The following is a 24,174-nucleotide window of genomic DNA, read 5'->3' as shown; positions in this document are numbered from 1 at the left end:
CTTATCCACTCCAACATCTTTCTCTTGTATCGTCACCTGTCTTGCTTCCACCAGGCTCTTCTCTTGCCCTCGTCTGATTCGATTCTCCCCTCTTCGACCCATCATCCTTTCTGACTTCTTGAAACATATGACTCCTTTGCATGCTCCCATCAAGTGTATGGTATTACCTCTCACAAACTAACTGGAATGGCTTCGGCTACATTGGCTAATGTCCTTTCGTATATGGATGCATTCAACCGCTTGTCTGTGACTCTCTGTGCATGATGCTTTTGATGACGAAGTTTCATCTGCATGCTGATGATTCCTCTGTCTGGCCCTTCCTGACCCTCGATCGGCCAGATCAGATGAAGAGACAGGCGCCTTCCGAAGGGCGACCGTTCCTCGACGACAAACGTCCAAGAAATCTCGACAACGACGATGATCCCCCAGATGTGCTTCCAGAGGACGAAGATTGGGATGCAGATGAAGAGATCTACCACGATGCCATGGATGTTCAAGATGTAAAGTTATGAGATTTTGCTTCAATGCTCTGATTAGATATCAGGATACCTTGTGCATTCCCGAGGCTTCCAAGAAACGTTGGTGTAGAAAGGCGCCTGAGCAAGAATTCACCAATGCACGTGATTTCTCGATGCAACAAATCGACACGGATTACTACGTGCAGGTATTCAGCACAATCCATGACGAAAGTCGTGTTTAACAATTGGTGCAGGCACCTAGGCAAGATATGCAGGAGTTTGCTCAAAAACAGGGCATTCAATACCCTCAGTAAGAAAATGTCCTTTAGACTTTGAGATCGTGACACTTGAGCAATCAAAGATATGGAGGACAGCTTCCTATCATGCGTTTGTATGGTGTCACGGCCGAAGGGCACAGTGCTGTTGTACATGTCCACGGCTATGATCCATACTTCTATGTTCAGGTGCTTTTTTCTAGCTGCCGCATATCTCAAAATTGATGACGAATGCAGGCTCCAAAGGAAATCAACGAAAATATCTGTCAAGAGATTGCTGAAACTTTGAACCGAAGAATGGCGGAACGTGTTGATTCCTCGAAGAAGACAAGTAATGGTCAATACATTCGGTACGTTGAGATGGAATACAAGCAAACAATCTGGAATTATCGACAAGAGGACTTTGTAAGACCTCAACAATTTCCCACTCTAGTACTGATTATCTTTTTCGTAGGTCAAATTTTTGAAGATTTCAACTGTATGGCCACAGCATGTCACTACAGCTCGTTCAATATTGGAAAATGTGTGCAACCGAAGTGCATTGTCTTTTGAAATTAAAATTAACATTCTTGTTTCCAGGGAATTCAAATATCTAATCTAGGGACTCGCACTTTCTTGACTTACGAATCCAATGTCGTTTTTGTCATGCGCTACATGGTAGATGCTGGGATCGTGGGTGCAAACTGGATTACCCTCCCAGCAAACCAGTACCTAACGAGGTACATCAAAAAACCTGTATGAACTTGCCGACTGATATGCTTTTGAAAGGTCGAATCCAAACACGACATGTCAATTTGAAATGGATGTCATGTGGCAAAAATTGATCAGTCACGATCCAGATGGAGATTGGTTGAAGGTAGCTAAGCATTGACCTGTATTGAAAGTTTGACTGGATCACGTAGATTGCTCCACTCAGAATTTTGAGTTTTGATATTGAGTGTGCTGGAAGAAAGGGCTGCTTTCCAGAACCTGACAAGGACCCTGTCATCCAGGTAAGCGTCCTGAGAATCTTGTTAACGAGTTAGTCACGCTCGAGCGGTTCAAATAGATTGCGAACTGGGTTACTATCCAAGGGATGGATACACCTATTGTCAAAAATATTTTCACTCTGAAATCTTGCGCTGCGATAAGCGGTGCAGAAGTGCACTCATTCGAGGTATAATCATAAATGTTGTCTATTTCATTCTAGGATTAACGATGTTGATCAGGATGAAAGCGAAATGCTCCAAGGCTGGAGGGACTTTGTCATCGCTTGTGATCCAGACATATTGACTGGATACAACATTGTGGGCTTCGATATTCCATACCTCATGGACAGAGCGAAAGCGCTGAAGGTAACGTGCATTTTTGATAGACCTGATTGAAGTAATGGCTGTGCGAAGGTCGCTTCATTTCCCGTTTTGGGCAGAATGAAAAATAGCAAAACCAAGATCAAAAAGACAACCTTTTCTTCAGCTCAGGTTCATTGATTCAGTTTATGCATCGCCATCTCACACTTAGAGCAAGATGGGAACAAGGGAGACAAATGAAATATCAATTGATGGAAGGGTTATCTTTGATGTCCTCCAGGTATTCATGCTATTTCCTGACTTGTATGTTTTGTGAGCACTTAACAGGCAATTCAACGCGAGTACAAGTTACATTCATACACTTTGAATTCAGGTACTATCAGGAGACCTTTAATGAGTCCTATTGAAGATCATACAGTTTGTGCCAAGTTTCTTGGAGAGCAAAAGGAAGACGTTCATCATTCAATCATCTCAGATTTGCAGAATGGAGATGCTGAATCGCGCCGTCGCCTTGCAGTATACTGTCTGAAGGATGCATATCTTCCTCAGGTCCTACATGTCTTTGTTTGAAATCTGCGTCCAGCTCATTCGACTGCTATGCAGCGTCTCTTGGACAAATTGATGTTCATTTACAACTACGTTGAAATGGCGAGAGTGACAGGTCAGCCGACACGACAAACACTGTTAGAGGATTCTAATGCCTCAAACTTTTCAGGAGTGCCCATTGGTTGGCTCCTTGTTCGCGGACAGATGCTCAAAGTTATGTCTCAGCTACTGCGCAAGGTACTCATTAGATGCTCTCACCAATCTTGAGGCAAGTAATGTGGATTTCGTAACACAGGCCCGTTCCAAGGGCCTACTGCTGCCAAATTTGAAGGTAGAATCCACCGACGAGAAGTTTGAAGGTGCCATTGTTATTGAACCCAAGAAAGGCTTCTACAGGTAAGGATGTGATATATTTGTTCAGTTTTGACGTTGGTTTAGTGATCCTATTGCAACTTTGGACTTTGCTTCGCTTTACCCCTCTATCATGATGGCACATAACCTTTGTTATTCTACTCTTGTCAGGTAAATCACCTCACCTATAATCTGCCACGTTTCCAACATAAATGTTTCAGCAAAGAAGACTTGCGAACGAACAAATTTAATTTTACGCCGGAACAAATTACTGTCACTCCACATGGTGACACCTTTGTCAAGCCAAGCGTAAAGAAAGGTTAGCAATTTTGCGTCTCCCATAAAAGAAATTGATTTCTGGAATTCAGGCATTCTTCCTGAGATTTTGGATGAGCTTTTGGCCGCCCGAAAGCGGTAATCAAACTACGGGATCCCTTACAAGAGACTGACATGGTCACAGAGCGAAGGCTGATTTGAAGAAAGCCACGGATCCGATCATGAAGGCTGTTCTTGACGGACGGCAGCTTGCGCTCAAAGTCAGTGCGAACTCCGTTTATGGCTTCACGGGTTCGTCTTGTCTTAAGCACGGCTGAATGATTTTGGACTGAACAAAACATCAGGAGCGCAAGTGGGTAAACTGCCTTGTCTGGAAATCTCTTCCAGCGTCACAGCGTTCGGACGTGAAATGATTGAACTTACAAAAGCAAAAGTGCGCAGAGCATTGCTGATCTTGGCTGTAGTATTCACCGTTAGAAACAGGTGGAGGCACATTATACCGTTGCCAATGGATACAAGCATGACAGCGTCGTTGTGTATGGTGATACGGACTCCGTAATGATCAAGTTCGGTGTCACGATGGATGATGCTCCAGAGGAAGAGGTTTGGAAAACAGGTTTGTTGTTATGTAAGTCTTTGATCGTCCTCGTTTGATAGGAAAATCGTGAAAGATGGATGATTGACGAGACTATGAAGCTTGCCCTGTCCGCCGCAGATTTTGTCAATACATCTTTTGTAAAACCGATTAAGCTAGAATTCGAAAAGGTCCTACGATTTTATTGTCTTTCGTGACATCTTACAATTTCGTGACAGGTTTACTATCCGTATTTGTTGATGAACAAGAAGCGATATGCTGCTCTTCTTTGGACGAATCCGGACAAGTTCGATAAGATGGATTGCAAAGGTGAAACAAATCTGGATAACGATTTGACGGTACTGATTGATGACAAGGAATTGAAACTGTGAGGAGAGACAATTGTGGTCTTGTCCGAACCATGGTGGACACCTGCTTAAAAACAATTTTGATGCAACGAGATCCGAATGCAGCTGCGGAATACGTGAAGGGTGTGATTCGTGATCTTCTGATGAACAAAGTTGATATCAGGTGAAGGATGAAATAGCATTCCATACCCACTGACTTTTGTTGTGCGTGTAGCGAGTTGATCATCACCAAGGCTCTACACAAGTCTGAAGAAGACTCAAAGAGCGCGCAAGCACACGTCGTCTTAGCTGCCAGGTGAGCTTCAATCATGAAAGATTTTTCTGTGATCCTTGGTTGTATACAGGATGAAGGAGCGAGATCCAAACACTGCTCCTGTGCTCGGCGACCGTGTGCCCTATGTAATTATCAAAGGTCCGAAAGGAGCGAAGGTACTTGCGACAGGAAGCTGGTGTGAAGATTTCTGAAAATCCTCCCAGGCCTTTGAAAAGGCTGAAGATCCTATCTTTGTACTGGAGAACAATTTGCCTATAGATGTGCAGGTTTTTTTTTCAGTTTACCCAGAATCTTCTTCTCTGACGCCTCCTCAGCATTACCTAGACCACCAGCTTTCACAGCCCATCCTGCGTTTATTCGAACCTATCCTGGTGAGTGACGTATAGATTGTTTTCCGTGATCTCAGCATTTTGTAGGATAAACCTCAGTCTTTGCTTTCTGGAGACCACACTCGCCAGGCAAATTTGACGACGACTTCAATTGGCTTTCGATTGATTCTCGATGCAGATATCTTTGTCCACCCCTACGACCGGTGGCTTGATGAAATTCGTCAAAGCCACCAAGACCTGCTTGGGCTGCCGCACTCCGTTGAAAGATGAGCGAGCTACCGTTTGTGAACACTGCAAGCCCAAAGAGGTGTTGTTCAAGGTTGCCGTGTGACTGTTCTGATGCTGAGTCATCCTCCAGGCGGATATTTGCAGACGCAGCATTGACAACTTGAACCACATGCAAACTCAGTTCGCCAAGTTATGGACTCAGTGCCAGCGGTGTCAGGTAGAATCATCTGTCGATCCCCAAATCTTGGCTGAAGATTCGCTTGCGCCCCAGGGATCTCTACACATGGAAGTCATCTGTACGTCAAGGGATTGCCCCATCTTCTACCGAAGGTGGACTACGAACTAGCACATCTGCATTCCTCTGAGTGACTGCCAATACAGGCGAAAGGCGCACAAAGACTTGATCGAGGCTCAGAAGACGGCCGAAAGATTCTCTCTCAGCTGGTAATCGAGCACATAGAGAGCGATGCAGCCTTCGCTTGGAAGGCTTTACGAGACATGCGAATGAACATCACACGATTTTACTGTACAAGCGAGAAGGCTTCAGAACTTGAAAGCTCGCCATGTGTCGTTGAGAGCCTGTTGAAAGCCGTAGTAACCCCCTATAATCCATAGGTCCGACTGCACTGGCCCCACAAAGACCACAGCGGAATGTCCAGCCCGAGCCTTCCAACCTGCGGGAGAGAAAAGTCAAAGAGAAGAACGAGGAGGGCAGGCAAATGTCGACCTGCTGAGGACGTGGAGACGAGCCACTTGGTTCCATCAGCACTCAGGTACACGTCGTTGTAGAAAGTTCCAGCAGTCTCCGTCGTGCAGGGCTGGCTGGAGGAAGTGAGGCAGAAGTGACCACCGATGACCCACAGACTGTCCTCGAAGAAGACGCTGGCGTGCAACCATCTTGCACTCCACAGCGCCGACCCAGTCACCATGGTCCAGGTCTTGCCGTCGGCGCTCCTCCAGATGTCGTTGTAGTACCGGGTGGCGTCTCGTCCCCCCATCAGAAAGATCTGGTTGCTCCCCTCATGCACTGCCGCTGTGTGGCCCGAACGAGCGTTCCAGCTCGGGTTCTGTGTGACCAGCAACCACTGGGCACCGTCCTGCGACCTCCACACGTCGTTGCGGTACTCTGTCTGATAGTTCAATACGCCCCCACCTGCCGTGCTGCTCCGATCCCTCCGCTCTCCTCCCAGGATCCACATGGACCCCGCAAACACGAGGGAGACATGTCTTCCACGAGCCACCCAGCTGGCCCCTGACGTCACCAGCAGCCATGGCACGACGGACGCGCTGCCTTGGGTCTCAGCGGAGCCAAGACTCTTCCAAACGTCGTTGAAGGAGCCTCCCTCCACCCACCCGCTCTGCCCCTGTGTGCGGAAGATGCCCCCGGACAGCCACATGAAGCCTTTGAAGGAGACGAGGCCGTGGAAGGCGCGGGGGGACCAGGTGGTAGAGGGATCGGCGGGAGCGAAAGGAGCAAGGGACCACGAAAGGTAGCTCGACCCCCTCGGGAGCGCGCAAGAGTCCGATGGCTCCTGCACTGTGCACAGGGTGCCGTCGGTGTACTCGTAGTAGGTGGTGCCGAACTCAGTCTGGAGCTGCGAGCCCATCCCTCCTGTCAGTCGGAGAGCGTTGGAGTGGAAGACGGCAGCAGCGCCGAACCTCGCTGGCCATGCGGCCTCGCCGAAGTTGGTCCACTCAGACCCGATCCTGATGCACTTGTCCGGTGTCGAGTAGGAGGCGATCGGGTTGCCGAACTTGGTGGCGGTGAGAGGGCCGAAGCAGATGTGGAGAGGCTCGATGAGGCAGTTGTGGTCGCAGCCATCGCCATCGATCTGATTGCCGTCGTCGCACTTCTCGTCTGCCTGCCAGTGGACTCGACCGTCGCTGCATGCCGGGCAGGAGCAGTTGGAGAGGGAGGAGGAGCCAGCAGGGCTGACGAGGGGGAAGGGGCAGAGCTGGCAGAACTTGAGGGAGGAGTCGCTGAAGGTGTTGGGAGGGCACTTGGCGGAGGAGTAGGTCGACCGCAGGAAGTCAACGGCCGTCACGTTGCGGACGGTGTCAAACGGCTGGCCGAAGAAGTCAGCTGAGGCGAGCCCGAGGCGCCTCTGGGGGTTCCTGACGCTCTCAAGGTAGGAGAGAGGAGAGACGCGGATGGTGACGGAGGAAGTCACGACTGGTCGCAGGTAGAACGTCTGCACGGCTGCCGTGACCCCCGTGCCTGTGCCGTACCCGGCCAACTGAACCTTCTGCGAGCTCCCGTCACTGAAGTCAAGCTCCAACTCGCTGAACGAGTCCGCCAGCCCCGTCGCCACCTCCTGCCGCTCCTGCAGGTCAACCCTGGTGAGCTCCACGAAGGTGACGCTTCCTCCCGGCTTGGTGAAGGTGACGGTGACGAAGTCAGTCACGACCCCATCGCTCTTGTAGGCCGGCCAGAAGGTCGAGGCGTTCCCGTCGAAGAGGTTGGCGGCAGAGCAAACGGGGGAGCCGGAGACCTGGCAGGTGGGGGGAAGGCCGTTGGGGCAGATGACGACGGATATCCACTTGTTTGCCTCCCATATCTGCTTGCAGACAGGCTTCACAGTCGCGTCGCCCCCGCACCTTGTCTTGTTGAGCGGTGCGACTGTGTCGTTGCACCATGCGGAGGAGCTGAGGGTAACGGGCCCGCACGTCTTGCCGATGCAGTCGATGTAGCGCGAGCCCAGCAAACTTCCTTCTGCCGACTTGCCGCCCAGGAGAGCCTTCTGGTCGGACGTGTACACCTGAACGACCTGATACTTGCGGAGGAAGTCGTTGAGACCCGAGGGCTGAGCATACGACGACTGGACCCCCCGCGCCTGCAGAATATCCTGCACCTTCCCAAGCAGCGTTGCGGTCGCAGCATGGAAGCGAACGATGACGTGGAAGGTGTCCAACGGGCTGCGCAGGCCCGTCCCTCCTGCTCCTCCCACCAGCGGATCGACGGCGACGTCGAAGACTCTGTTGGGCAGGGCCGAGGAGTTGCTGCAGGCTCGAGACTTCTGGGTGACGATAGAGCAGAGCTGGGGGTCAGCTGGCTTCCAGTAGATCTGGAGGCCCGCAAGGGAGGGGAAGGGGACCGTCAGGTCGATGTACTTGGACTGGATCAAACTGATACATGCTGGGGAGCTGCTGGGGCAGAAGTTTCCGAGAGAAGGAAGGGAGAGGAAATAACGAAGGTCGCAGACCCAGGAGGAGGGCGAGTAGAGGAAGCCGTTGCAGTCGGCAGGGGCATCCGAGCACAACCTCGCACAGTCTGCTGCGTTGGCTGCCTTGGTAGCCTGCAGGGAGGACATCATGATGGAGGAGAGGGTGAGACATATGCAAGCAAGAAGAGTGAAGATAGCGAGCGAGACAGATAATCAGGGAGGGCGGAAGGGAAGGAGGGAGAGAGGGCGAGGAGGGAGGGAGAGAAGGAAGGGAAAGGAGGGAGAGGAGGGAGGGAGAGGAGGAAGGGAAAGGAGGGAGAGGAGGGAGGGAGAGGAGGAAGGGAAAGGAGGGAGAGGAGGGAGGGAGAGAAGGAAGGGAGAGGAGGGAGGGGTCTGATTATCCTCACTCACCTGACTCAGAACTTTCCTGTACCCGAGGTCTTCGCTTACCCACGGCGCTCCCAAGGTCATGTAGCAGAGATCTCCCGCACAGACACACTCGCCCAGTCGGTCGTTCCGTGCGATGCCTGGCCAAGGCCCGCAGAGCGGGTCAACGACACCGGAGGGGAGGAGGTCGCAGTTGCTGGGAGGCAGCAGGCGAATCCTGTTGGCGTCCACGAGCCCGTTGACTGCCGAGCTGACATCCATACGGAACTAGGAGAGCAAGTCAACTACACCAGAAGAGGAAGAGGACGAAAGTGGGGTATCGGAGCTCAAGATAGTTCGAATAGCAGAAGGAAGAAGCGAAGGATAAAGGGAAGGAACACAGCAGAGGGAGGAGGAGGAGGAGGAGGAGGAGGAGGAGGAGGAGGAGGAGGAGGAGGAGAATGCGCTCACTTGCGATGCGTTGAAGCAGTTGGATCCCTCCTGGCATCGGATGGTCTGGAGGCCGAGGGAAGGGAAGGAGGGGTTGATGTACTGGTAGGGGTGCAGGGCATACCCTCGAGTCTTGATGAAGAGAGGAGCCGACTGAGCCAGTCCCGTGTAGTTCATGAGGCTCAAGGCGTACGGCTGTGCGTCCTGCATGCCCCCGAACTCCAGCGAGCGAGTGCGACCGTTGAAGGTGACGCTCGCGTCCTTCATGGCGAACACCATGGTAAGGAACCCCCGGCAGTCCTCCACCTTGCTCGCCCCGGCGTCGCTGGAGCTCATGTCAGGGCAGCTCAGGCACTCGGGGCCACTGCGGTAGTAAGAGGAGGGGCATCGGAAGTTGGTGCTGAGGTAGGTGGAGGAGAAGACGTTTGCGAAGATGTCCTGGTAGCTCGTCTGCACGAACTGCTGGTTCGGACAAGAGCCTTCCAGCCTCCCGGCGACTTCGGTGGCCTTGACGCTGCAGCATCGGAGAGCCGTCAGGGTATGAAGAGGGACGGGAAGAAGAGTAGCATGGAAGGAGGAGAAGGAAGGAGAGCGCAAGGGCGGCGAGGAGTCGAACAAAAGAGGAGAGGAGGGCACAGCAGAGCAGAGCAGAGGAGGGGAGAAGAATCATTACCTGACAACGGGGAACTCAGCAAAGAGTTTGTCCCTTAGCGACCTCCTTGTGCTGTTGTAGTCCACCAGCGCACAGCCAGCAGCAGGCGAGGGGCATTCGAGGCCGAGTAGAGCAGCTTTCGCCGCTTCCGAGGTGGACTTGTCCTGAGAGAGGAAAGCGAAGCGAACCTGGAAGATGCTGGGCCCGCGTCCCTGCTGGAATCTCGAGGCGGTGAAGCTGTCGACGTAGCTGACGCTTTCCAAGGCGATGAGTTTCAAGGGGATCCCGCTGATGTTGGAGATGTGGAGCAGGAAGCTGCTGGAGTTGAAGGCCGACCTGCTGGAAGCCTGAGGATACGCGGGCTGAAGGAGAGCAAGAGGATCGATCGGCCCGTCCATCTTAATGCTCCACAGACTCGTCGGCACGCACTCTGCCAGCGAGAGGGCCCCGACGTTGCTGATGGTGTTGAGGGGGCAGCGCTCGCAGCTCCTGCCGTCACAGCTGAGGTGGAAGTAAGGCTCGCAGGCCTTGCAGTCCGACACTGAAGTTGAGCCCGTCGCGCTCGTCGAGCTCAAGTCGCAAGTCTTGCAGGACTTGTCTTGACGGTAAGTGTTCTGCGGGCAAGAGTAGAGCGGGGAGACGTAGAGGCTGGTGAAGAGGTCTACGGCACTGAACGAGCAAGTCCTATTGTTGGTGATCACGTTCACGCTGCAGGACTTCTCGTGGATCGACAGAACTCTCCACTTCTTCATGAACACTCCTCGCCTCGCCGTCGCCGTCGTGTCGAGGTTCCTGTTCTCTGACCCTCGCAAGATGTCCTCCGCCCACCCTGTGGCTCTGGGCTTGTGCCCGTACATAATGATGGTGACTCGATAAGCCCCGTCGTTGCGGATCGGCACGTAGGGCGTGTCGAGGCCGGAGTACCAGTTGAGCGTGCTTCGCAGCCGACTGGCCTGCTGCTGCTGCTGCGAGTGCCGGCCGATAGAGTCCAGATGCTTGGACGAGCTTCGATGCTCTTCCTTCCCCGACCTGCGCGTGGTGATGCTGCTCCAGAAGGCGTCGCTTGCGAGACCCTCCGTGGGTCCTTCAACAATCTCGATGTTCTTAGCCTCGACGTGCGAGACGAGCGCAGACAAGTCAGACCGGAAGGTTGCGGCATCGAACTCAACAAGATAGTTCCCACCAAGCTCGAAGTACCAGAGGGCAGAGGGAAACTTGTCGGAGAATCCGAGCATGAGCCAGAGGTCGAGGACAGCATCTGTGATCTCATTCGGGTTCTCTATCGGAGTGAACGTGGAGCAGCCGAGTGTCGCACAGCTTTGCACGTCTCCTCGCATGATCTGAACTTTGCCGTTGAAGGGGTTGATCCAAGGCTTCGTGCTCAACCTCACCAGGTCTGCTTGCACGTCGAACCAGGACACGCAGTCTTCTCCCGTGCACAAGGACGTGGAGGACGTTGCGTTAGTCGCGCTCCTCCTCAGGCTACTGGCGGGGAGCTTTGAGATGTTGTAGTCGTAGATCTTGTCGGTCGACTTGATGTTTAGGATAGAATCGTCCTCCCTAGCCCAGACGACGGTAGGGACGTCATACCCCTTCCTGTCCGCTTCTGCTACCGTCTTGATCCCTTCAAGCTTGAAGATTCCATCATACTCGGCGATTACAATTGGGCACCATGACCTGCTGTACATAAAGTTGATCATGACGTCATAGTCGTTCGGGCCGCCGGCATTGCCGTTGAGCCGCTCCGAAGTCTGCTGCCGGAAGATCCCCGTCACGTAGGAAGGCAGGAAGTTGTAGACGAGTCCGATGGGCTGCAAGAAGCGTTGACACATGAAGAGCTCGAACGAGCTCAGGTATCCCTGCACCGATGACGTCACGTTCTTGTCGTTGCCTATGGCTGGAAGTGCATCGACCAGCAATAGTCCAGCCGTGTCTTCAGGATAGTCGTGCGCAAACTGCCGAACGTACAGCCCGCCAGCTCCGTAACCGAGGAGGAGGTAGGGGGGGTTGATGGGAGACTCGATCTGAATGGTCCGGTTCTGCTGGTCGACGACGTTCCTGTAGTAAAAGAGAGGGCGTTTGAAGTCTGGGTCGAGACCGTAGCGGAGAGCATAATGAAGCTCCGAGGCGATGACAGACGGCGTCCTGTTTGTCCGAGTTTCCTGGTAAGTCTCGACGCTGGTGCTCCAACCATATCCGATCCTGTCATAGACACAACAGATCTGAAGATAGCAACAGTCACTCGCAGGTCGCGGCAAGAGGAAGAAGCGTCTCTCTTACCCCGTACTGGGCGATCGCATCCTGCAGTCGAGCCATAGCCACGCTCATCCCCAGGTGCTCCATTGACTCGATGACAACCTGCAGTCAAAGTCAGATCCGCTCCTTGCCTTAGACGCTTCTGGAGCAGGCGACTGACCACGTTGCGTTTGTCTGGAATGCTGCCGTTGCTCTTTGTGAACCCTTTACAATGAATGTGCAGCCAAAGCTTGTTTCCGGGAGCAGCGCTGTACAATCTGCCCGGCATGGCATAACTGCTGCCCATGGCTTGGTAGACAGAATAACTCGTGATGGAATATTCGAAGACGTAGAGCATTCCATAGTAGCCAAAGAAGATGGCCCAGACAAGAACCCAGCCGAGAAACTTTGGAAGGAACAACCGAACAAAAGTGAAGAACTTGAAGATGAATCTGGAATTCACGTTCATATCCACCCCGTCGGAAAACTTGTACTCCTCCACCTCAGGGACCTCATACAGCAGCACCTCGTAGACTCCTTTCTTTCCAGCGAACACCTGGTTGGTCTCATTCTCCCACTGAACCTCGATTATCCCTGCGCTCTCTCCCCCAAACACAGTGAGGACTTTTCCTATCCCAAGTTTTGATTTCCTCTCCATCATCGCATGACTGAAATTGCCCTTTCGGGTCAGCCACTTCAGCAGCTGACGGGCCCACTTCTTGTCAATGATCCCGAGGCCGAGCGGGCCCACCGGGTTGCCCATCGCCCCCTCCCACATGGACTTGTGGGAGAGGGTGTTGAGGCATTGGCAGACGTGAACAACCTGCTGGTCCTTCAGGTACTTGTCGAGTTTCTTCCACTTCACGTTCTCCTGCCTTTCCCTCGCCAGCCCTGCCAAGTGCATCAACTCCCGGGCATTGAACGCCTGCGAGTCTGGCTCCTTCCCCACGATGGTGATGGGCTCGATTGGCTCGGGGATGGGAGCAGCGAAGACTACACAGCCGCCTCTGACCCAGCGGCTGAACATGACGAACCCCGTCAGCCATCCCGGCCATCCCAAGGCATCGGTGATGACTTCTAAGTACCAGAAGGTCGAGATCGTCCACAGAGCGACTCCAATGATCTGCGTGAGTTGGTGGGCAAAGGAAAGCAGAATGACTACAGCCAAAGATGCCCAGAAGCCAAAGAAAGCGATCCCGAGCTTGAATATGGGGGAGAACCCTTCCTCCATCTGACGGACAAGAAAGGCGCTGAAGAAAAGATTGAAGGGGAGAGCAAGTGTAGTGGCTGCGACGGTGTCAATGTGCTTCCAGTAGCAAATCACAATGACGGCGCAACATAGCAGAAAGCCTCCCATCCCGAAGATCATCAGGTGCTCGATCTTCTTCGGGTGGTTTTGAAAGAACGAGAAACTCGGAAACCTGCTGGTCTCTTCCACATAACTTTCCATCGGAAGCTCGTCTTCTTGCACGTCTTCAGTAGTAGCCTCGTCTGCCTCGGCCACCGGTAATGGCAGCGAAATGACCGTGTTGGTCATGACGTCCAGCATGGGAGGCAATCTCTCTGCACGTGTTGAGATCCATTCCGACGGCTTGTACAGCGCACTCACTATCCGCACCTGAATCACTTCGTGCTGGCTTTCTGCATAGTTGCAGAACTGATCGAAGTCGTTCTCGTCTGTGACGATCCGAGGAATCTTGTTGATCTCGTACTGGAAAATGACAGCCCTTCCGAAAGTGAACTTCAACAGGTCCAACACATCACTCCAGGACATGTTCCATGTTATCGTCAGCGTCTCTGTCCTGCGTTGCACCTCTGGAACATATTCGCCAACGAACACAGGGTCGTATTCATCCACACATGTGATCACAATGTCGGGCGGCGGCAGCTCAGCGAGCTTCTTGCTGCTCTGCTTCTTGACCACAGCTTTCTCAGCACTCTTCCCATTGCCAAAGTTGAAGAGCGAGAGGAGATTCGGCTCTTCTTCACGCTTCTTATCAGTGTCCACGTACACAAAGTCTGCAGACATCCTGGCAGCAGTGATTCCTCACTCGTTCTCTGCTCCTTCAAGACTACCCTCCTCCATCTCTCTTCTCCCGCATCCTCTCCCTCTCTCCCTCTCTCCCTCTCCCTCTCCCTCCTCACTCCACCCGCGAGTTCCTCTGCATTCCCTTCCTCCGAACTGTCAAGGTGAAACGTCACAAGTTTAGATGATTGACTTTTTTTTCTGGCCCGGGTGCCGCAGTGAGGCCCGGGCCCGCTGGTTCAAAGTCGCTGATTTTTTCGCTGCCTCCTTCGTTTCCTAGTATTTTATTGAGGCGGGTTTGTTGGCTCTATCCTCCCCCTCCTTTGTTCGCTACGGTTTGTCCTTCTTTTTCAGTCAATAAAAGAGATTTTGAGTAATAATTGAAGCTGGTCATGTTGCCTTCATGGTGGGGGCAAGAGGGGAGCGATGGAAGCAGAAGAGAACGCATGCGCGAGAGCGCCAAGACAAGAAAACAACACAGCGCTAGGTATATCGAGATCATGATCGCGGCACGAGCTCTGCTTGCGGGTACAACTCCTGATTGAAAATGTTTCCGTTGGTCCCTCTTCCGAAACGAAAAGGATGTTCGTCAAGCGCAAAGCAGCTCCTCTTTCCCTTGCTGTTGTTGGCCTGCTCGCCCACGTTTCACAACAGTGCTCTAGCGGTTAATCGCCCTCGTACACACAAACGCTGGTCGCAGGTATCATGCTGCAGAAATTTTGCCAGTCGTTTTTTTATGGGGTTCGGACAGCCACAGGAAAGATCGCAGGATGTCAAGAGGAGAGCTGTGAACATCCCGGATAGATACAACACGCTCATGTACGCCAGACACTCACCTTGAGCTGTGGCCGACATGTTTCTTACAGGATACCGGAGCGAATGTCTCAGCTGGAAGAATCCTTCGTTGCTAAGTAAATTATCTTGTCTTACTGGGTCACTCTAAAGTGATATCATCATTCAGCCCGGAGCTATGGCATAGGCTCAATCCGACTGCGAATGTGTTGGAGAAGGAGGCAAGAATTGTTGTCCTGCGCTAGGGACTTTCTCATGAGAACGAGTCTTCCTGCAGGTTGGCTACGTCAGCGAAGAGAAGATCCTGAGAAATCTTGTGACTCCGGTGAGACTTGCTGGGTTTGAAAACGAGTGTTGAAGAGGACAAAGAAATATAGTCCAAGCCAGATCATTTCAGGCGAGGCAGAGAAGCTCTACCGGTAACCACGCCAACCGGCCCGCCAAGACTGAAACTTTGCAGGCAGCACAAGGAGAAAGGGGTTCAAGAGATTGTCGATAAGTTTGAAAGGCAGAGAAGCCTTGGCATCACGGGGTTGAAAGATGAACATTTGGCGAAGCTGAGAGAGGTTGCATTGACGGTTGACATACACTGTGGCCATGAACTCAAGAATGAAATCAGATGACCTTGAAATGTCATTCGCGAATTCACAGAGGACGTAAAGAAGTGAAACACATCGAGAACACTACAATGTAACATCCGACATTTCATTCTTCAGAAGTTATTGACATCCCTCAAGCAATGAGATGTTTCAAGAAATGACACGAGAATTCGAAGAGCGGTCGAAAGCCTAGTGAGTCGTCGATTTGGAACAAGGGTTTTGACTGAGATTTCTTCCCAGCAATGGGAACACTGATGCGCTCATGGCTGACCTTGAAGGTCATCGACAGGTGAACCATGTTGTTTTGTGACAGGAAGAATCCGAATGAAACGACAACAAGGCACTCAGAGATCAACGGGAGGAACAATATAAGTCGATAGAAGCTGCCAGGTTGGCGCGGGAGAGAGAAAGAGACCAAGTCAAACCCAAGGAGGAGGAAGAGGAGACTCTCAAGGAGGGAGTGAGGCTGCCGCATCTGTGGGAAACGACAGAGTGAGTATCTTCGCTAGCTCTTCAGGACGAACTCACAAGCTGGCAGAGTTCCCCGTCACAAGAACCTCTTGGATGTTATTAGACAGCAGTTCGGATCCAAGGGTGGGAGAGAGCAAACATACGTGAACAATACTGGTTCGGGAAGGAGTGAAGCATCATTGTCTGCTGATGAGGCTTTTCGTCTTCTCCGCAAGCGCCAAGACATCTCGGGGCTCCGTGTCGACAACACGACTACACAACAAGTCGACCGACAGCAAGTGGAATGCGAAGAGTCTCACTCGTCTGGCGCTCAAACATGCCAGTTGTGTTGTGAAGAGAAGATTGATAATCAAAACTCGTCATTTTGTTCTTGTGGATACACGGTATGACTTGAACCCTTTCCTGCTCAGCTCGCGCTCACAGCAATGGTCAGACATGCAACAAGTGCAGAGGTAAACTTGAGGCTGTAGGGATTGTGAGGTGCCCTGCCTGCAGGAATCTGTATCTGCCCTGTTGGAGTAGGCAGAAAGACTGATACTTTGTCAGTATCTCCCGATCAAACAAGACCCAGGCAAGCTTTCATCCGTCGACAGCCCCCATCAGGTCCTCCTTGCTGTGTTAGGACGATACAGCCGTTGACATGGAATAGCATTGAGACGATCTCAAGACCTGAAGACCCAGTCGCCCGTCCACGAGGGCGCATTGGAGGAGCTTCCTCCGATGATTTGATCGCGCTTTCGACTCAGCTCCTTGCTTCTCTGCCATCGCGTGTCCAGCCTCCCAAGACTTCCAATCGCTCGTGTGATCCGACGGAGGGTGAGGCTATCAGTCAAGTCCAACCTCCGCATCCTCCGACTGGATTTCAGCGACCCAACCGAAGTGACAATGGGGGGGAGAAGGAGGAGGTTAGCAGAAACCTGCCACGGAACCCTCCTCCTCCACTCGATGTCGCTGGAGATCAACGGAACGCGAGTGGGGGAATTGAGAGCGGAACGACCGGCAGGGAGGAAGTTAATGAAGCCGCTTGCAGGAAAAGTGTTGCAGAGAGACTGCTGGGCTTTACAGACGCGAAGAGGCAGGGAGGAGGCAAAGAATTCAACCCAGAGACAGTCGGGGAGGTGGAAGGTGATGAAGAAATGGACGGAGAAACCCGGCACAAGCGCGAGTTGTTGAGGAAGCATCTGAATACTGACCCAGGATTTATCTTGCCGGAGCTCAAAGGTTTGAGCTCTTTGGCATGCTTGTCGATCTGATCACCCCTCAGGCTTCCCTTGCCGAGCCGAAGTATTGAAGATGCGCAGAACGTATGTCCGTCTACTCCAGTCCTCCCCGTTGCTGACCTCCCTGCGCAGAGAGCTGCTCGACGTTGTCTACACATGGCCGACCATCCTCGACCTGAAGTCGGTTCATATGGTAACTCGTCCCTTGCCCTCTGCTCCTCCTACCTGACTTGTCTCTCTGCAGATCAGCACTTCCAACCTGAAAGATCGAATTTTGACTTTTCTGGGTGAGAAAGCCCGTCAGTTCCTTCAACCCGAAAGTAAGCGAGTATCACCGTCAAGGTAATCACGGCCAGCAGGACTCGAGTTGAGCTGACCTTCTTCGCTCAGGACGGACGTGCAGGCGAGGAGAGACGGCGGCAGTGACAAGCGTGGAAAGGAGCCAGTGAAGGAGCCAACACCTCCGGAGGTTCAGGCTCCATGTGACCTCACGTCCCTTCCTACTGCTTCTTTGTTCGACATGGGTGGATTGCAGAAGGGAGCCAAGGCCAAGAAGGGGCGGGCCCTCCTTCAGGACTTGTGGGACAAAGACTAGCCTCTGGTATCACACAATTCCATGTACTCTCAGTGTAATCATTAGTATCAGTGTTCATTCAAGGTCAAACCTTCTGCCCTTTCTCTCCCTCTCTACATGATAGTAAACAGTGACTAAATCAATAATTCGACATACCAAAAGAAGAAAGCTTCGATGCAATCGAAGCTTCTTTATGTAGAGAAGAAGAAAGCTTCGATTGCATCGAAGCTGCTTCATTCCTACCCGCGCGAGTGAGCAAAGCTTCGATGCGCGCGGGTAGGAATGAAGCAGGCGATCTCCTCTTCACTGATCAGCTCACTCCAGACCAGCTCAGGTCTTTTCGTCAACATGTCGCATGTTCTTCTCGCAAGCCGCTAGGACCAGCAGCGAGTCACAGTGTAAGTCACCAGCACAGGCGAGCATGAGGATGATGAGGAACATTGGGAGAGACCCAACGACAAGGATCAATGATACCGTCCCACGGGCCCGGGCCACGAGTTAGAGTTCGACCTGTTGCCGCCCGTGAGTGCGATGAAGGCCCCGGGCCGGCCCGGAGCTGAGATGGGATGAGGGAAAAAGTGGAAGAGATGAGATGTTGCCGCTACGGACGCTACATGGCCTCGCTCGGAGCTTCAGGCTGCTGCCTGTGAGAGCCCAGCGCTGTCAGAGTATGTCCGTGAGGAACAGCAACGCCATCTACCGCGTCGCTCTCACGGGTGGCCCTTGCGGGGGAAAGAGCTCGAGCCTGGACGCGATAAGGTGAGGCCGGAGGAGCAACGGGGACGGGGCTAAAGCGAGTTGGCAGGTCTCACCTGGAGAAGCACAGGCACGAGATTGAACGATGAAGGTTTCATCCGCTGACCTCCTTGACAGTATTGATATCTACACTGTGCCTGAGGTCCCGACGATCCTGATGACCGGAGGATGCAAGGTAGACCAATGCGCCTCCTTGTAGTTCTGCCATGATGACCCGCTAACGGGTATGTGCAAGTATCCGGGAATAGAGGGAGGAGAAAAATTGATCCGCTTCGAGAAAGTAGCCTCTTCACAGTCGAGCATGCGCGATTTGACTCGGCTGGGACTCGCAGGCCTTGATCGACCTCCAGATTCAGATGGAAGACTCCTTCTACCAGATCGCACAGACCACAGGGTGAATCTGAATCACACAGTTTGCTCCTCATGGCTGAAACTCCATGCACAGTCGAACTTCGGTCATCGTGATGGACCGAGGCATCCTGGATATCTCTGCATATCTCCCGCCAGAGCAATGGAATCGTTTGCTACAAGTCTCGGGTCTTTCGCTCGACAAGCTTCTGACGAGGTTGGTTGCATCAAGTTTTGATGATAATAAGAAACCTTTATAGCTCTGGTCAGTTTGTTTCTGTCGGTGAGATGGATTTTTTGATCCGTGCAGGTATGACGGAGTTCTTCATCTTGTGACTGCTGCCGATGGAGCAGAGGATTTCTACAAGCATGGCGAAGCAAGTTTCATCTTTGCAGATTCTTCTCAACCTGAATGATGAATGTTCAGGTCACTGATGACTCTGGCAAGACTGTGTTCCGCTCTGAGACTCCCAGCATCGCAAGAGAACTCGACGACAAAGTAAGAGAAGGAAGTCGAAGTTGTGAAGCTTGACGAACGTGTTTTGGAGTGGAGGAGGACAGTGAAAGAGGAAATCATTGATAGGAGGGTGCTGTAGGTGAAAGATGCATGGAAGCAACACCCTTGCAGACGTCTCATCGGGAACGAGACAGATGGCTTTCAAGGTATGACTGCTGTTGCTGTTGAGTCCTGCAAGCATTCTCATGTTTGCCGATGGCAAAAGGAAAAATGCGAAGATCAGTAGAGTTCATCATGGAAGTCATTGCGGGGAGGAGGCAAAACACATGATAACTTTGACTTCCCTTGATGGCACTACCACCATCCCAGGGATGCGGAGATGAAGGCAACAGAAATAGCACTGAATCTGCAGCACAGTCATACTTTGTAAATAAAGTTATAACTTTGCGATCTTAGCATCACGGAGCACACATTCATTAGAATGTACACAACAAAGCCAGATGTATTCACATGGCAGCGTTCTCAGTTTTTTCCAGCCCGCAATTTCTCGAGCTCTGCTATACGGGCCTGCAAACCAGCTAGTCAGTCTAGAACGAGTAAGATGCTCCATTCCTACCTGAAGATCCTTGGTCTGCGACTCCAGCTTCTCTTCCATCTTGTTCTTCATCTTTGGAACGGAATAAGTGCGAAGTATGGGAAAACAAATCAACTTCACATCATTCATCTTCTCATTCACTTGCTTCAGGACTTCCTCCCGAATATCCGCTGGCACACCGGCTTTTTCGAGATCTTCAGGAGTCAAATCACTCTTTGCCGCCTCAAGTTTTGCCAGGGCCTGCAAAACTTCAAGTCAGCCGACTTTTTTCTCATCTTCTGTGCCGTTTCTGCTCGCCTCTTCCTCAGACTTCTTGAGCTTCTCGTTCTCTTCCTGCGCAAGCTTGAGGGGCTGCAAGAATCCGGCTGGTAGATCGTCGATAGGATTCTTGGTGTAAGTGTAGTAGGTAGAGAAACTTAGTTCTGTCTTCTTCGTGAAAGCATATTTGTAAAGCATGTAGTGCCGATAATAGCCCTTGGAAACGAAATCCGTTATCATGGCAGAATCCTGCATAGTGAACAGTCCCACACTGTATGGTGGACGGTTGACACAGTGACGGATGAGCAGATCTTTGAAGTTTTCGAAGCTTGTGGTGGCAGGCAGAAACTGATTCATGGATTCTTCATGCGATTGTTTGATGATTGAGAGCAAGGCAGAGAGCTTGTCATACGTGAATGACTTGTCTATCCCAAACTGCAGGGTGTAATAGAAAAGATCCACGAGGATCTTCACCCGATCCTCGTCATTTCCAAGTTCCTTTGAGAACCTGTCTCTCAACCAGTCCCACCGTGATTGTGCATCCTTCAACGACACATAGTGCTCAGTCGATGCAAGGTCCAAATCTTTCCACAGCAGCGAATTGGACATGTCTATTCTGAATATGCTATCCGTTGATCAAACCGCAGCACAAGATCCAGGAATGCTCATGAAAGTCGCCCTAGGGGAACGGGGAAGAGGATGAAGGTAGCGGAGAGGATTTGACACTGATAGGAGCGTTGTGAGAAGAGAATTAGTGGCCGTGGAGTACTTGGATGTTTGAGATTCTGACGATGATTCAGAGGAATGTGGGAAGAACAGAAATGAAGGGGGAGAAGAGGAGGAGGACGGGGGGAGGGAAAGAAGGAGCCCGGCACCCCAACGGCTGACGCTGGTACTCGGTATAAGCTATACATCAATTGTATTGCTGATACTATTGATTTCAACTTTAGAAACTTTTCTCTTTCGACAAGTTTGAAAGTACGAATTTGTCAAGGAAAGTTTGTCAACCGCAATGCGTAGGCGGCTGCGCGGGGCGTAGAGCCTCTGGCGAGGAGGGGGAGTGGAAGGGAGCCAAGAGAATGCTGCAGGAGCGAACGAGAGAAATGAAGCACAGAGGACAGGAGTGAGAGGAAGAGGAGGAGAAGCAGAGGGAAAGAGGAGTACCCAATCAATCAATTCAAAGGCATTGTTCCAGGATCTTGCTCGTGACGCTGTCCCTGCAGGGATCCTTCGCTTCAGTCTCTTGAAGATGAGCGGAAAGCGCCTGGTCAAGACGAAGGTGGCAAATGTTCCACCTCTGTCTCCTCAGTCAATAAATTCTTTGACAGGTCAGCAGAGATCCTCTTCGAAATCAGGAAGCTGGGCTGCAGGTAATAACGCACGCACGCACGCACGCACGCACGCACGCACACAATTTTTTCCTCTCTGGGTGTACTCTGATTCAGGCTACGAATAGTTTGCGCAGCAGCGGTCATCTACTCCCCAGGGCAGGAGGAAAGTATGGTAAGTCAGCCTGTGATTCAATCAGGGGGGACTGATGTTGCTGTTGTTAGGTGGCAATACAAAAGTGCCAATGTCGGGGAATTGGGTTCAGAGGTGAAATCTTCATGTTGTTATGACATCTTCATCGCTCTATAATCAACATTACCATGATCATGAGCTCTGCTGAACCCGATGTTGACTTGTATCTTTGTCCTTTGATCGACGCCGCAATGTCAAACCGGGTTTCACACTTTCCCTCAGTTCGACATGTTTGCAATCGATAGAAGAATCATGGACGAAGAAATAGGAAACTGGAAGAACCAGGTGCAGAACTCCTCTCTCTGTACCATACATCATAGTTGAGCTTCCCCTCCAACCCCAGGCCTTCCTGGCGCATCACAGGGCAGGTGTAGCTTTGAGGGACTACAGAAGCAAGATGACGAGGTATGATGAATGTTGTGAACCCATCATGCTCTAACATGGAGTGTTAAAGGTCTGAGGGTCAAAGGCTGACGAGAGGTGCATGGAGGAAAAGGGTAGCCCATCATCTGACGAGACATCACAGGCAAATATTTGGAGCAAGATTCAGAATTTCCGTATCAAGATCCGGTTGACGACGCTTTCTTATCATCTGGTTTGTGATTCAACTCTAGGCGAACCCCCTGAGCCTTCAAGATGATGTCGATGATGTCGAGACAGCGAGCAGTACACGACCTTCGAGGTAACTCTTGTCATCTCTGATCATGGATGTAAATGAAAATTGTTGAACAGATCGAATTACTCGCTCTCTAGTCAAGATGAAGATCCGGATGAGCAAATTTCGGCCAAATATGCAGAGAGTATACAAGTTCAATGTGTGTTGTTGTTTTGATGAAGAAGCCTCGATGTGAATCTCGCTGTAGATCTGGAATCTATCTGCTACAGGCTGCATCGGGAGAAGGCTGTCTGTATGAATATCATCAGAGACCTCAAGGTTGCCCTCATCAGATTGAAGTCTTAACCTCCGACTGAGGCTCTGTAAAGGAAAAACTGGCTTCAGCAGAGCAAGAGATCCAGAAGTTGGATTCGGCCTTGAGCATGGACCAGAGTTTGAATTCTTCCACCAGCAGGTAAACAACTTGTTGGCGATGCAGCGAGGGGGTTTGACGACATTCACAGCAGTATACACGCGAACGGAAGGGAGAGCAACGATGGCAAGCTTGCGGCGTTAGAAACTGAAAACGAAATGTTGCGCAAGAAGATTGCTGAGGTGAGCTAGTCTACCCGCGTTTCCCCCTCCTTACGCATGCTGTAGATGGAGCAAGAGCGTCAACTGGACACGGTCAAGGCAGGTCAGCCTCCCAACAAGTCTTCTGCTCCGATTGCGTCATGAGGGATTGGATATTGTCTTGACGCGATCGGAGCATTTCTCGTCAACTTTTGTGCAAGGATGTAAAAGCACATCCCTTATGGGTTCTTCATAATTGTATATTTCATCTAAGATTCTTGCTTTCCTTCTTGGGAAACTTGTTGCAAAGGATCGCTTTTACCTCCCCGTATACCTGCCGTGCGCATGTGAGTCGCAGAGAGGTCGAGCACGCTGCTTCAATGTTGCTTGCCTCCTCTCGGTTGCTCGGCTTCAAGTTGATGGTCTTGGTATCCTCTCGCTCTTTCAGCTCCTCACAGAACTCAACTGTCCTTCATCCCTCCTGTCAGCGACCGACAGGTCGGCAGGACGAGTCACCTCCCGTATCGCGGCGCAGCGATGGAGCCGAAGACGGGCTTGCCCGACTGGACTGCATGTGAGGGAGAAGAACGTCGAGGGAACAGGAGAGGAGGGAGCACAAAACCTCAATCAACTTCGTCACAGCCATCTTGAAACCTCTGCTGTGCAACTCCATCCTGCCGATCTCATCTGCTCCCCTGTCAACTTGTCGCCATTCTCCAAACACACACCGATGACGTACAGGTCGACGTCTCCTCTGACCTAGAGCACACACGTACGTCAGATCGCACGTGTTCGCTCCTCCGACGAGGCACCTTGATGGAAGGCAGCGCGATCTTCTCGAAGGAATCGACCATGATGGTGTACTCCCCCGTCTTCGGCCCTGACTTGATCCCTTTCCTCGCAAGGACGCCAGACCTTCCGTCGAAGTCTACGATGTCGAACCCCACGCGTCTGCCTCCTTCCAGCACCTGATGACAGCATGATTCGCGCCGGCTCCTCCCTCCTCAACCTCTTCCGTGTAGAATCCTGACACTCTGAGGTGCTTCAGCCCGTCTTCTCGCACCATGTTTTTGATGAGAGTCGTCTTGCCGCAAGATGGCTGGCCGGTGATGTAGAGGATCCTTGGGATCTCGGAGGAGAGAGGAGAAGACTTGATGGCTGCCATGAATGTGGAGGACAGGACGGTCAGCAGAGCGACGAGCCAGCTTCTCATCGACGCAGCATAGCCGCCGGTGTTACTTATATGGGCCTGTGAGGGAAGAGGACTTGTCCTGCTGAACTGAAAAAAGAAGTTTGCCGGATCCAAAGGGAGCGGAGGGGAGGGGAAGGGATGGGGTGGGTGACCAGAGGGGCAGGAGGAGGGGAGAGGAAGTGAGAGTATCGACTTGGGAGACATCCTACATGATGTTTCAGGCCGTCGGGGTGATCCATCAAGCAGCCAACTTTGATGAGCTATGATCTCAGTGCAATGTTGTGTTCTGTTAGTATATCAACTCAGAAAATGCTCAAACGAGATTGAGATAAGAAACGAAGTGTTTATTCATTCAAGTTGAT

General features: G+C 51.8%; 7 protein-coding genes across 7 annotated transcripts; 4 read left to right on the top strand and 3 right to left on the bottom strand.

Annotated features, from left to right (window-relative positions):
* Window positions 1-841: 841 nt before the first annotated feature.
* On the top strand, window positions 842-5,416 carry POLD1 (DNA polymerase delta catalytic subunit; the record flags this gene model as incomplete). Its single annotated transcript, XM_005838573.1, has 33 exons — window positions 842-922; window positions 971-1,138; window positions 1,188-1,256; window positions 1,313-1,452; window positions 1,502-1,589; window positions 1,636-1,725; window positions 1,782-1,889; window positions 1,942-2,067; window positions 2,116-2,193; window positions 2,240-2,302; window positions 2,350-2,395; window positions 2,441-2,571; window positions 2,626-2,683; window positions 2,738-2,805; window positions 2,864-2,964; window positions 3,007-3,090; window positions 3,141-3,238; window positions 3,288-3,333; window positions 3,380-3,486; window positions 3,540-3,628; window positions 3,679-3,768; window positions 3,853-3,960; window positions 4,009-4,099; window positions 4,147-4,300; window positions 4,352-4,432; window positions 4,482-4,566; window positions 4,615-4,677; window positions 4,726-4,782; window positions 4,828-4,869; window positions 4,919-5,067; window positions 5,113-5,185; window positions 5,240-5,298; window positions 5,350-5,416. The coding sequence occupies 33 exons, from the start codon at window positions 842-844 to the stop codon at window positions 5,414-5,416; spliced, it is 2,958 nt and encodes a 985-aa protein (XP_005838630.1).
* A 154-nt stretch (window positions 5,417-5,570) lies between these two features.
* On the bottom strand, window positions 5,571-6,365 carry GUITHDRAFT_65922 (hypothetical protein; the record flags this gene model as incomplete). Its single annotated transcript, XM_005838572.1, has 1 exon — window positions 5,571-6,365. One exon carries the CDS (start codon window positions 6,363-6,365, stop codon window positions 5,571-5,573), a length of 795 nt encoding a protein of 264 aa, XP_005838629.1.
* A 9,044-nt stretch (window positions 6,366-15,409) lies between these two features.
* GUITHDRAFT_134538 (hypothetical protein) lies at window positions 15,410-17,538 on the top strand (the record flags this gene model as incomplete). Its single annotated transcript, XM_005838571.1, has 11 exons — window positions 15,410-15,444; window positions 15,493-15,541; window positions 15,593-15,744; window positions 15,791-16,106; window positions 16,134-16,175; window positions 16,270-16,326; window positions 16,356-16,944; window positions 16,988-17,027; window positions 17,076-17,136; window positions 17,188-17,285; window positions 17,334-17,538. 11 exons carry the CDS (start codon window positions 15,410-15,412, stop codon window positions 17,536-17,538), a joined length of 1,644 nt encoding a protein of 547 aa, XP_005838628.1.
* A 571-nt stretch (window positions 17,539-18,109) lies between these two features.
* GUITHDRAFT_102909 (hypothetical protein) lies at window positions 18,110-19,037 on the top strand (the record flags this gene model as incomplete). The annotated part of the gene is made up of 5 exons (XM_005838570.1): window positions 18,110-18,276; window positions 18,391-18,448; window positions 18,606-18,667; window positions 18,719-18,838; window positions 18,932-19,037. 5 exons carry the CDS (start codon window positions 18,110-18,112, stop codon window positions 19,035-19,037), a joined length of 513 nt encoding a protein of 170 aa, XP_005838627.1.
* An 891-nt stretch (window positions 19,038-19,928) lies between these two features.
* GUITHDRAFT_102908 (hypothetical protein) lies at window positions 19,929-20,540 on the bottom strand (the record flags this gene model as incomplete). The annotated part of the gene is made up of 1 exon (XM_005838569.1): window positions 19,929-20,540. The coding sequence occupies one exon, from the start codon at window positions 20,538-20,540 to the stop codon at window positions 19,929-19,931; it is 612 nt and encodes a 203-aa protein (XP_005838626.1).
* Window positions 20,541-22,317: 1,777 nt separating this feature from the next.
* Window positions 22,318-22,865, top strand: GUITHDRAFT_150950 (hypothetical protein). Its single transcript, XM_005838568.1, has 4 exons — window positions 22,318-22,386; window positions 22,437-22,522; window positions 22,572-22,662; window positions 22,708-22,865. Exons 1-4 carry the CDS (start codon window positions 22,363-22,365, stop codon window positions 22,783-22,785), a joined length of 279 nt encoding a protein of 92 aa, XP_005838625.1. The 5' UTR covers window positions 22,318-22,362; the 3' UTR covers window positions 22,786-22,865.
* A 267-nt stretch (window positions 22,866-23,132) lies between these two features.
* On the bottom strand, window positions 23,133-23,785 carry GUITHDRAFT_66044 (hypothetical protein; the record flags this gene model as incomplete). Its single annotated transcript, XM_005838567.1, has 5 exons — window positions 23,133-23,183; window positions 23,243-23,310; window positions 23,349-23,379; window positions 23,433-23,588; window positions 23,630-23,785. 5 exons carry the CDS (start codon window positions 23,783-23,785, stop codon window positions 23,133-23,135), a joined length of 462 nt encoding a protein of 153 aa, XP_005838624.1.
* Between the last annotated feature and the right edge of the window lie 389 nt (window positions 23,786-24,174).

Source organism: Guillardia theta (assembly GCF_000315625.1).
Source record: "Guillardia theta CCMP2712 unplaced genomic scaffold GUITHscaffold_11, whole genome shotgun sequence".
In the NCBI taxonomy this organism is placed as follows: domain Eukaryota; class Cryptophyceae; order Pyrenomonadales; family Geminigeraceae; genus Guillardia; species Guillardia theta.
This window is presented reverse-complemented; position numbering and strand designations above follow the sequence as displayed.